General features: G+C 41.5%; 1 protein-coding gene across 10 annotated transcripts in view; it reads left to right on the top strand.

The window, feature by feature from the left end:
• Window positions 1-13,120, top strand: part of dgkb (diacylglycerol kinase, beta) — a 58,866-nt gene that overhangs the window by 20,488 nt on the left and 25,258 nt on the right. For all 10 annotated transcript variants that reach the window (XR_002837014.2, XM_023802682.2, XM_023802684.2 and 7 more), the window contains 6 exons: window positions 709-782; window positions 1,633-1,707; window positions 4,449-4,534; window positions 5,682-5,771; window positions 6,118-6,278; window positions 12,590-12,654. Coding sequence is in view for 9 of the 10 variants with exons in the window: in XM_023802682.2 (XP_023658450.2) it covers window positions 709-782; window positions 1,633-1,707; window positions 4,449-4,534; window positions 5,682-5,771; window positions 6,118-6,278; window positions 12,590-12,654 (551 nt within the window). In the remaining variant the exon portion in view is untranslated. The remainder of the gene's footprint in view (window positions 1-708; window positions 783-1,632; window positions 1,708-4,448; window positions 4,535-5,681; window positions 5,772-6,117; window positions 6,279-12,589; window positions 12,655-13,120) is intronic.

Genomic DNA, 13,120 nt, shown 5'->3' with positions numbered 1-13,120 from the left:
GTATCAAACGGGCTGGCAGCTTGAATTCGGCCCGATGGGTGTCCACACTGTCAGCCGCACGTGCAGCTCGGAGGATATGATGAATCATATCCAGGAACATCCATCTTTAATAATCAGGGTTATTATTTATAATTAGAGGAAGTAATGGATCTCTCATAACCTCTGGATAGGCCTCATTAATTCACCTGGCTCCACAGGAACGGCAGACAGAGGGAGTTAGCAGCTCCGTCTGTGTCACTAAGCAGGCTGTCACTGACCCGCCACAGCCCAAGCAGCAGCGGGCACAGACCAGCCTCGTGCCGTCGCCACCACCCTATCTTTCAGAATAATGTTTACTGGAAGGGCTTCGTGAATTTTGCTTTTAATTGGTAGTCTGTCACGAAAGACGAATTGTGTCTTTTATTGGGAGAGTAATGCAATATTGAATTACTCCTCCTAAGTTAAATAATCAATTGTTTGAAATATGTAATGTATCATATTTCTTGTTCTCTTTGCGGAGGAGAGGGAACACCGTGCCGATACTGATGATGATGCAGGATTCGTAGCACGAAGCGAAACGCCGGGATTTCTTATGGAGCGCTAGCAGATCTGCCGCCGGCCAATTTCAGCTCCCTCCCTGAAGCGGGGGTTCTTTTTTATGCACAGATGTTTTTTAATTCACAGGAGTGTTTGTCCCACACATTCCCCCCCCAACCCCAACACCCTCAGATCACAGCAGCAGAGGGCACTCGTCCGCTATTGGTGTTCGTCAATCCGAAGAGCGGAGGAAAGCAGGGAGAGCGGTAAGCGGTGGCAGGGCGGAGTGGGCGGAGCCTGTCGCGGGGTCCGGCCTGTGATAGGGCACGGGGCCAATCGCGGGAAATGGCTGCTCTCTTTGGCTCGCTCCTCCTGGCCGAACCCACCTTGCTGACTCTGACCTGACCCGGCACCGCCCCCTGCTGTCACCTCCCCGCGTTGCCGTAGTCTCAGACCCCCTCCCCCCCTACCCCAGACTAATTGGGTTATTACTGAATTACTGAACACATTCATTCGCCTCTTTATTACTTTATTACTCATCTGTTTAAATTATGGGATCAAAATATGACTTGGCCCAGTTGTTATAATGAAATAGAAATTAGAAGGAATTACTCTTTATAATGGCCTTTCCCCCAGGGGGATTAGGGAGATGACCTTCCCCTCTGTCCAGGGTGGGACTGCCGGTGACACAGAGACGGGCCATACACGCCGGCCTGGCAGGGACGGGAAAGGCCATTACGGAGCGTTCAAGCTAGCTGCAGCTTTGCTCATCTGGCAGGACCCTCAGAGGGTGACTTTTGCACTGCCTGAGTTTATTCATGAAAATTCCCAGGCGTAAACATAAACCTGTGCTCTAAAGAGCCAATGAAATTAAGGGGCACGTTTTCTATACTTCTTAGGCCTTTCTCAGTCTCTGTAGCCATCTTACTGATGTGATTATATTCCATTTTAATGTGTGGCTACCCGGCAAGAACATTCTCCATGGGGGGTGGATTGTGGTGAAAATTCAACTGGCAGAGGTTGTGTCTTAAATCTGAGCTTTTCAGATGTCACATGAGGAGGGGATGGAGTTACATATGGAAATCTTCCCCCCCCCCCCTATTCTCTCTCATTCAGAATATACAGGAAATTCCAGTACTTGTTAAACCCCCGCCAGGTGTACTGCCTCGCCAAAAACGGACCCATGCCGGGGTAAGTTCCAGGCGGACGGACGAAAGCGGAGCCTGCATCCGTCCCTTCGGGATCCCGCAGTGGGGCCTTGTGTTGCAAAGCTCGGTTCAATACAGACCCGCCATGTGTTTGCCGTACTCATGCAAATGTGTTGCGCTGTTGTGTGGCATTGATATGGGACACTTTGTGCTAAGGAAGCGCGCGTAAATTGGATATCCTGCCAAATCACGGGCTAATGCGTGCATTATTAAAAGGTGAGGTTGGACGTCAGTTGTGTCGCTGGGCGTCTTTAGCTAGCCGCCCAGACACTGCGTGCGGATTGACAGGTGCATGGCTGGATGGGGATGGAAGTATGCGTCCGGCGCTCACATGTGATTGCGCATACCAACGACGGTTACACTCCCCCCTTCCCCCACCCAGGGAACACACTTGCGATTGTTCCGACTTGTGGCTGTGGAACATGATCAGGTCATTAATGAGATGCAATGGCATCTTAGCCATTCACGTCACCCCGTGTGTGTTTATTACCGTTCAAAGATGCTTTCCCGACAACACATGTTTTGAATAGACTTCTAGTGATTAATTATGGAGCAGCGGTATTTTGTTTTTCACGATAGCTACTAGTAAAAGCTACTTGGGGATGGGATCGGGGGTGTTGGTCTATGAGGCGGATACCCTTTAATCCATAGTCGTGAACATTCCCCATGACTGTACCACTGTCTGCCCCATTTCTGTATGAAATTTCACTCCTCTCCGCGAGGTTGTGGAGGCCGTGAAGGTAAAAACAGCCGTGCTCTCCTCTGTCAATTAGCGGCCATCGTAATGCAATTACGACAAATTAAGTGTTTGTTTTTTCATATTCAAATATCTCCAAAGTTGTCTTTCATGTGCGTGACCATCTGCCTTTTGTCTAATGTGGTTTGTGGTCGTCGCAAATCCCAGTCGCAGAGTAATTGAACGGCTCATTTACCCACAATACGATGATCCAAGGCTTCCTCATTCAGTTACGGGTTTATTATTGTGAAGGAACGGAAGAAGTTGGACTGAACATGGCCCGTCTTGATCTGATTAGACTCAAAACAGGCCAGTTCTGTGAATGAGTAATTGTTATAGTAATTTGTGCCTAATTTTGCAAAATTAGAGCCTTTTGCAGATGCTTTCTAGATTAACAGTGTCTGAATAAACACAGACGTAGAGAATGAGCGGAAAAAGTCAAATTTTTGGCATTGAAAAATCTCTTTAAAAAAAGTAATGATACATAAATCGTACAAAGAAGTGTTAAACAAGCAAAAAGTACCATGACCATGTGCTGCATAAAATGGTTATGGGTGGGTAGATGAAGCTAAAAGTGACTAATATATGCTGTCTTTCTGCTCAATGCATGAAGTGTGTGTAGTTCTGCTGTGGAACAAATTATCATTAAATTTCATTACCATCCCAAAAGAAAGAAATGCTTCGCACCTGAAAACCACTCATTCAATAAAACTTTAATTTTTCATGTTATTTTTACAAATATTTTGTTTTATTAAATATCAGTTCCTGTCCCTATATAATGAATTGCATTAGCACTGTATGGTTAAATCTGAGATATTTTCAAAGATGGGCAAAAGTAATATTCCCTTATGTTTTAGATGTAATTTTAGGTTCATATGAACCTGCATATTTAATCAATTCACAGCACTGGATTATCTTGGCAGTATATAAATACAATTTTACTTTAGTGTGAATTTTAGTTTTATGTGACATGCTGTCAGCTAACATGTAAATAAATATGCCAGTGAGTCATAATGATTTTGCCTTAACAGTTAAATAAAGAATTAGACACCATAATAGCTTGGGCAGTGGGTGTTTCTGTATGTGCAGGACATGCAGTTTTCCTGTGTCGTATCTCATCCCCATTTCCCACACATTCAAACATCGGGACACACGACCCTATCAGATCACCCATTTCACAAGCTGCCAGTCACCCCAGCGGTCTGTGCTGTAAACCCCAATCCTCCCAGTTAGCCTACACATTTATGAATGTCCTGGTTACCCTACATGTTACTGTATGTCCCAGTTAGCCTACATGCTACCGTATGTCCCAGTTAGCCTACATGCTACCGTATGTCCCAGTTAGCCTACATGCTACCGTATGTCCAAGTTAGCCTACATGCTACTGTATGTCCAAATTAGCCTACATGCTACCGTATGTCCCAGTTAGCCTACATGCTACTGTACGTCCAAGTTAGCCTACATGATACTGTATGTCCAAGTTAGCCTACATACTACCGTATGTCCCAGTTAGCCTACATGCTACCGTATGTCCCAGTTAGCCTACATACTACCGTATGTCCCAGTTAGCCTACATGCTACCGTATGTCCCAGTTAGCCTACATGATACTGTATGTCCAAGTTAGCCTACATGCTACTGTATGTCCAAGTTAGCCTACATGCTACTGTATGTCCAAGTTAGCCTACATGTTACCGTATGTCCCAGTTAGCCTACATGATACTGTATGTCCAAGTTAGCCTACATGCTACTGTATGTCCAAGTTAGCCTACATGCTACTGTATGTCCAAGTTAGCCTACATGTTACCGTATGTCCCAGTTAGCCTACATGATACTGTATGTCCAAGTTAGCTTACATGCTACTGTATGTCCAAATTAGCCTACATGCTACTGTATGTCCCAGTTAGCCTACAAGTTGCTGTATTTGTTTGCTGTAGTAATAAAAAAGAGTGTCTGGGTGTGTCTCTCTGATGCTTGTTTCCAATTTTAGGTTGAATTTCTTCCGAGATGTTTCCAGCTTCAGAGTCCTTGCCTGCGGTGGTGATGGCACAGTTGGATGGATTCTTGATTGCATCGGTGAGTTAAGACTCGTTTTAACACATCATGAACTTTTTTAGTGTAAGCGGTAATGAGTGTCCACCAAACCCTACCATTAATATGCAGTATTACTTTACATTTTAATGTTAACTAAATTAAAAGTACAGAAATACAAGATGAAAAGATCCTTGTGTGAATATTTATAATTATTATTAAATTATTCATAATAGGTAAAATTCTAAAAATTCAATTGCTGTTTTATTATTTAGGAATTTTACTTAGTTAATTCCCCACTACCCTGTGCAAATTGGATGGAAATATGTCACAAATGTGCCAGATCATTTATACATTGCAAACAAAACAAACTTTTTATTAAACAATTCAATTTCTTTAACAAATTATCAGTTCCCTTCTTTTATTTTCTCAGCTGCGCATATTAATTTCATTTACACATTTACACTACGTTTTCCTCCTATTGGTGAAAATTTTCAAATATACTTGAAGAAACAATTTCTATTAAAGTCAAGACAGTGTTTTTCAAGGAAAAATTTAATGATTATGTTTGGACAAAAAAATGGTGCTCTTAATAAGATTGAAAAAACAGTTACTATATAGTTAAAAAAAAATATATATATATATATATATATATATAAATATATATATATATAGTTTTTGGGAAAAATTGATGCTGTTTTTGTCTTTTTGAAAATTGCCTCAATTTTTTATCAATCAAAGGACAACAAAATAATGGTGTACAGAGAAAGCCGACTTTCAGGTCAGGAAGTGAGAATTCACAACAAAGTGAAGAAGTGGTTTGGTCAACAGTGGCAGCAGTCAGAACTGCAGGGGAACTCAGCATTCTCGCCGGGAGTTCGACATTAGCTATGACTAACATTGCAAAAAAAGTTTATTACTTCTGATCATTAGGTGACGTATTTATTTAAAAAATAGATTAAAATGTAAAGAAATGTAAAATGTTCTCGGGATTCTGAAGGACATGTGTCTCCTATACTGCTGATCAAATATGTGATGCTTGTGTAAAAAATGTCTTATAATCTTATGATAAAATAATGTGAGTCTGTATGTGACACTTGGAAATGAGACATGGAGTTTTTAGACAGAACCATAGCAACACTGCTGTCAAAGCATAATGGCAGTTCTCTAACCTCTTTTTGCTCACTGACAGATAAAGCCAACTTGGAGAAAAATCCCCCTGTGTGCATACTTCCTCTTGGCACAGGAAATGACCTCGCACGATGCCTGAGATGGGGAGGAGGTATTATATAAACTGCCATTATTATTATGATAATTCAATTGCCCAAACTTAAAAGGGTGCTACTTTGCGCTGCCAAATGGATATTTATATTAGCATTACTGTAGTTGGTGAATTTCATATAATAGTAAAATGCTCAACCCATAGTGTAGTAGTTACACATGTAGCATTTGTTACTGTATGCTAAATTTATGAGAAACAGCTGGTAATGTAACAGAATAATAAATAGCTATTTTGGGTAAGTTAGTCCCTATCGTACACTGTATAGCTGGTGAGTGCTGGTGTTTAGTCTGTGTAGATGTCCCTCTGTACTTTGTCATAGTGTAACCAGTGTTTTGATATACGTGAGGTTATGAGGGAGGGAGTCTTACGAAGATCCTGAAAGATATTGAGAACAGCTCAGAGGTGCTGCTGGACCGCTGGAAGATCGATGTCCATCCCAATGACAGAGACGAGAAGGGCGACCCAGTGCCTTACAGCATAATCAACAATTACTTCTCCATCGGTGTGGTGAGTGTCACCTTCCCAGCTGTAGGCCTGTGTGCACTAGTCCAAAAAGAAAAGATTCAGCAGAAAACCAGCCGGCCGATTCGTTATTATTTATAGAAGTAGCCCAGACCCCCCTAGAGGAATTCAAATTTGAATATGACTCTTTTTTTTTAAATTTTCAAGATATTATACTGGCTTCATGGTCACCCACACATTGATGAAAAAATACCAGTTGTAAGCCGACGAAATATTATTGACGCACGATGTTGTTTGGGCCAATTCCCATTGTTTTCCACATATTATGTATTTACTGGATTTAGTGGAATTGTAGCCTCTTAATAAAAGCTTCCCAGAGAGCAGTATCTTCATTCACATAGGGATTGTGTGTGTATATAAAATTTATTCAAAGATCTCTTTTGTCACTTTATTGTGAAATTTACATTACTTAGTGTCTTTATTGGCATAAGCCCTTGTAGTAAATGTTTCTGGGAACAAAAATTAGCCGTTAAACATACACTTGGCTTTCAGCTAATCCCCAGCTCTCAGTGTCCCACTGATGATTTCGGAACCTCGGGTGTCTAATCAGGTAGATTACGGCTTTCACATGTTAGCCATTACAGACAAATGTCACTGGAAATACGGCAATTGACATTTGCTGTTTAGGGCCTAGTCTGCTCCTTGCGCTGTGACATTATAATTTGATGGCAAGATAAGCGATGCATGCCTTCACAAATGTTAGCTAAATGATGTCCATTTTTATGCTGTGTCCCTTTCTGGCACATAACTACCAGGCAATCAGCTTCCACTGCCGACTGCTGCAAATTACTGTCAATTCGACACCTATAAATGCCAACAAATATGTATGTATCAAGGCACACAGTCATTGTACATTATGGACTTAAAATATTTTTGGAAGCATGTGTTCTTCTCAGTAAAGGCTTTCATTGCTGCTGATCTCAAATACTGAATATATGACATTTTAACATTTCACATAAGGCCAAAATACAACCCACATATAAATAACATTACAATTATCAGCCTAAAGTAGTTCATTTGACAAACACAGCAAACATTGAATATTTGATTATTGTTGTTCCCATTATTTATTAATAAATTATGTGATATTTATGGTGCCCTTGTGTGGATAATAATTTGACCAGCAATATTCTCATATCCAATTTTGTCATTAATGAATATATGCTATTTCTTCAACATTACCAGCTCATTGAAAGTGAGACTAATTAGATTATAATGGTCACTTTGCACGTAAACTGTGTCTTAGTTGTAGTTAAAACCCGTGTAGAATGTGTGGTGTTTTGAAGCGACAGAGGATGGGATATTTTAAAGCAGGCAGTCAGATTCTGTGGTTTTGTTCAGCATGGGAACATTTCTCACTGGAGTGAAATGGCTGTGGACAGTATGGAGCAGGCTTCTGCGCCCGGTCCTGCAGAGCTGATGTATGAACGTTTTATTACTAAATCCATGCGAGTAATTTTACTTTTCATAAATTCATTTGTTCATAATTTTATATGAAATCAATGCATGAAGTTTTGATTTTACTTTTCATAATTTAATTTCTTCATAATTTTATATGGGTCTTTTGATTTCCAAAGGTTTTATTTTTCTGCAAAGCTGATATCTGAACATCTTTATAAATTTGATGGAAAGCCTTTTATTTTATTTTTCATAATTTCAGAGTTATTTTATATGGATTTAGATTTTTAAAGGCTTCTTTTGTCTGCAAAGATGATGTGTGAAATATTTTATTTTTAAGTTGATCCAAAGACAGGCCTCTTTTTTTTTTTCGTAATTTCGGAGTTATTTTATTTTAGCTGCATCTTTAGATTTTTAAAGGTTTTTTCCCTTTTAATGCTAATGTGTCAACATTTTAAAATGTTAAATTTGTATGAAGCCAGAGTCATTTTTGTCATAGTTTTATAGTGATTTTGTATACATTTGATAAAGAAAAAAGGATATTAAAGTTTGCTGTAAAATATACAGATCGATACAAAGATGTGCTGCCAAAAATAAAGGAAACTCATATATAGAATGAGCGTGATGGTAAGATCAGACCTTGGTGATTTTGGATTTGATAAGACCCCTCTGCAGTTTGTGTGCTTTGGACAGGGATGGTGAAATAGCAGAGAAGCGGCATACAAGTGCCGGTCAGAGTTTAGGTCGTGACTGAGTGTCCTTCATTAACAAGAATGGCCAGACAACAGCCTCAGGACCACAGATGGGTCGGTGCATGCAGACCCGTCGCGGCGCGAGGTATCCCCCGGTTCTGTGAGGCGAGGAGAATAGCTACCAAACTTTTTATCCGTGATAAAAAGGCGCGATGGATTACAAATGCTCATCCATCAACAAAGCCTTGATAACTGGACCTGAACATGCACGTTAATAGCTTGCAGACCGTTAAACCTCAGAGCGCATATTTCATCATCTTGTCATTCCCTAAGTCTGTAGGGTGCATTTTATTGGCGTATTTCTTGTATGGCCGCTAATTCGGCATGATGCATTTTATAACACGGTACCATCTTGAGTAAGCAGCAGCATCCCAAGATGGAAGAATTCCTCCTTGTTTTGGAGGGAAAATACAGAGCACATCCTGTCAATGGATAGCCTGAGAATCTTCCATGACCCACCAAGGAGCCCGGAATCCTACAGAGTCCTCGTGTTTATTACCTGCTGTCACCGAATTTGTGTGGACTGGAGCATTTACTCGCGGAAAAGTGGTACCAGAATTCTTGAATGGAGAATGTTGTAGATTTCGATTCACGCTGCAGCCGGACTGTCCTTGCTGAAATGGCTTTGCAGCCTACTCAGGGACATATTTCAAGTTCAGTTATTGTTTATTTGACTTGGTAATTCACATTGTGCGAGAAGTCTGACAAATTAAGCTGTTTGTATGAAGATTAAGAGGATTCCGAAACCTCGGTGGAACGAAGTGTGACATTTTGTGTCACAGTTCAAATCAAATTTCCCATTTACAATAAAGAAAAATCTGGTAGCGCAAAGATTACAAAACAAGTCATCCTCATGATCCTTCCAGAGATTATGCAGATTTAAAAGGATTACACCTTCGAGGAAACTACTGAAGATTACATGAAAGTTAAAAATTTAACCATGCAAATTATAAAAGAGAACAGTGCAGGATATGAGCTGTAGACTTGAATTGATTGTGCGATTATTTCAGAAGTTATTACATACCGATGTAATAAGCTAGTTTAATCCCATCATTTAAAGTAAATATGTATAAGTAGCTCTCTGTAGGCTATCAGCTGTATAACGTTGCAAATAAACCTAGCAAGCCTCCATTGAATTGTTTTTAGTGACATGTGACTCTGTTTCTATGAATACCCTTCGAATGGCTGTTGTGTGTGACACAGGGCAGCGTTTCCTCACCTCTTGTCGTTACACCCCAGCCACCCGCCCTTCTTTGCACTGCGTGTTCCTGCTGGCTCTCCGAGGGACTTGTTAGCATGGCAACAACAGCGCTCTCATTAACCCGGCCAGGCCGACCTGCTGCTTTAAGGGGCTGATGCTACTGCTTCGCTGGAGAAAGACAAACATGTTCTCCCTCCAGCATGTCTGTGCATTATGTTCATAAAATGTTATATATATATATTTTTTTTTATTATTTATTTATTTTTTCTTTTCAATTGAAGTCTATGTGCATTTTCTACTTTAAAGATTTCGAGTGGACGTCCAGCGAAGATTCTCCTCTCTTCAAATAAACTTTGTGATGAGATTTTCTGATTTTTTTTGCTAATCATGTACCATTTAAATACTAATCCAGATTTATCCTACTTAATTTAACTAGTTGAATAATCCCCCATTAAGAACTGTAATGATCCAAATCAGGCTAGGGGAGTGAGAGCGGGAGCTAATCACACAGGAGGCCCAAAGATAATGTCGTCAGTCTTCTAATGACCCTGTACTCATGTCAAAGTCATTACTCTCATGGTGAAGGAACATCATCTGCCTGTGAAACTGGTAATTGGACTAAATGTTGAGCTATGAGAAGACATTACACATGTCCTTTATTAATTTGGGCACTGAAGTTCTGCGATAGTAATTATCGGCACTGGGTGGAGAATGGATGTCTCATGGGGGACCCCCATTATGGATGGGGTAAGCTTGTTTCGCATTGAGGGTGGAGACATTTTTTTTCTTCATTGCTATCCCACATCGGAGCACAAATCCCTGAAGGTGCAGAATCTGTGGTGTCCGCTCTATGGCGTGTTTGTGGCTCGGTGGTCAAAGGCAATTTTGTAGCTGGCCTCATAATTGCCTGCACAAAAAGGAAGGCCCGTCCCCGGTACCCATGCTCCGGTACGGATAGCTTGGCTCTGGACGGAGCGTTTGTGGCCCGGAGTAGGTATCAAAACTTAAACCAATGGGGAGGAGAAACCACCTCTCAATCTTTCGCTTTCTTGTTTTGGTTTATTGTGGGTTTTGTAAGGGATCAAGTAACCATCTTTCAGAAGCATCCGTTCACTTTAGATCCTTTTGTCCATGCTGAAGAAAGTGTGGTCGTTGGGGAATGAGGGAAAACTTTTAAACTGTGCCTTCAAAGGGCATCGAGGGAGAGAGAATTGATTTTTCTTGGCTTATCCTAAATTTTGTGCTGTGAACTAGCAGGGGGTCCTCCCTATGGCTACAGACGCAGTAGCGAGACTCAAGAAGCTAGTGGTCATAACAGATTGCTTTTGTGGGGCAAATAAAGAATAAACTGCATAAAAAAAGTTTCTTCAACTTTTTTTGTTTGTTTTAGCCCTTACGGGAAACAACCTTGTACAGTATTACTTTGTGTTGCATGACTTTGTACTTCCGTTTTGTCTGCTTTTTAAAAACATGCAGATACTTTCAGATCATATGGGCTAAATCAGCTAGATTTCATACAGGTTTCGTATCATTCACATGTTGTCTACCTCAGTCAAGATTTATTGAATAAATGCAACAAAATTAGACCAAGTATGGCAGCAGCTAGACAAAGAATGTGCAGATTTTCCCAACTTAATAATAACTTAATAATTACCCTACTTTTTTTAACCAGAAAAACGCAAAAGATGTGCCCAGACTGGCGGCAGACACAAGGGCACGATGCTCACTAAACAGACGACCTCACGCAAAGATGAGTCGCCTAAACAGACGACCTCACGCAAAGACGAGTCGCCTAAACAGACGACCTCACGCAAAGACGAGTCGCCTAAACAGACGACCTCACGCAAAGACGAGTCGCCTAAACAGACGACCTCACGCAAAGAGGAGTGGCCTAAACAGACGACCTCATGCAAAGAGGAGTGGCCTAAATAGACCTCACGCAAAGACGAGTCGCCTAAACAGACGACCTCACGCAAAGACGAGTCGCCTAAACAGACGACCTCACGCAAAGAGGAGTGGCCTAAATAGACGACCTCACGCAAAAGATGAGTTGTCTAAACAGACGACCTCACGCAAAGATGAGTCGCCTAAACAGACGACCTCACGCAAAGACGAGTCGCCTAAACAGACGACCTCACGCAAAGACGAGTCGCCTAAACAGACGACCTCACGCAAAGAGGAGTTGCCTGGCAGTGAGCCCCAAAAGAGGCGACGTCCTACCAAAGCATGTGAAGAATCCAAATATAGCATGAAAAAAAGACAGAAAGCGAATTATATGGCACATCCCTTATTCCTTTTTAACGTGACACTCGGTCAGTTTGAAATATTCATCGGGATGGCTGCCACTTTATTCCGCTTTTTTCGAAATGTCTGATTATGACATTGACCGCCGCTACCTGTAGTGCGATCCCAGCGCAAGGAGGAGAGCGCAGGCCTTTCCAACAGGCATGTCATTATGTTTGCCAAGGCGCCCCACACACGCGCACACACACACACACACACACAACACGCTAGCAGCATAGCTGCTCTTCTTGCCCGGGGTCAGGGAGCGAAAACGACGCTCTGTTGCCATGGGAGTCAGCGGGATTCTGTGCGGTCGGAGCTGTGATTACTCGCAATGTGTGTTTAATTAATTAAACTGTGTGGAGAAGCCATGCTGTTCAGCCCTTTTGTTGGTGATGTTATGTCTGGCTCGTAGTGTAGCCTTGAAACCTTACTGCTCTGTGAAGGCCCATCAGTTAGTGGCTAACTCGTGAAGATGGATTATCCCAAAGTTATCATCGCTCGGAGGCCGTTGGATCCTGATGCACTTAATACTGCATTGTTAAAAGTATACATACGACAATGCTTGAATGATAACACGGAAGCTACAGCTAGCTGACTTTAGCCACTATAAAACTGTAATTACTGTACAAGGAAGCTGAACCCATGTCCCCTTTTGATAGGACGCCTCCATCGCCCACAGATTCCACGTCATGCGGGAGAAGCATCCCGAAAGGTTCAACAGCAGGTGAGCCTGTTCCACCCCAACACTTCCGCAACGCTGAATCTCAACTCCTCCCCTTGTGATAAGTGACAGCTGGACCCCCAGACTGAGTGGTGTTTAGGTGGTTCACGATGATCTCAATGCTGTATCAGAATCCCTCCTGTTTTAATACAATGCTGTGTGTCTGCTGGACATAGGCCAGGATTTGCTTTTGCTGGACACAGGTAAACATCTGCATGAGCAGGCAACTATGAAACTGGGAAATATGGATGTTGCCGTATTTCCAGTGACATTTGTCTGTAAGCCCCACCACGGAAGAGAATATTTCACACTTAAAGTTTGATCTTGTTTTTTTTTTTTTTCTTGCAAAAGCATTTTCACTCTGACTGATACTAGAAAACCAAGTAAGATTCCCAAAGACAGCTAGACATAAGAGGATATAATTTCATGAGTAAAAGGTATTTCGTGTTTTATCCAGATGTTTTATGTA

The sequence above is a fragment of the Paramormyrops kingsleyae genome, chromosome 9 (assembly GCF_048594095.1).
Source record: "Paramormyrops kingsleyae isolate MSU_618 chromosome 9, PKINGS_0.4, whole genome shotgun sequence".
In the NCBI taxonomy this organism is placed as follows: Eukaryota; Metazoa; Chordata; class Actinopteri; order Osteoglossiformes; family Mormyridae; genus Paramormyrops; species Paramormyrops kingsleyae.
The sequence above is the reverse complement of the archived record's forward strand: the minus strand, read 5'-3'. Positions and strand labels throughout refer to the sequence as shown.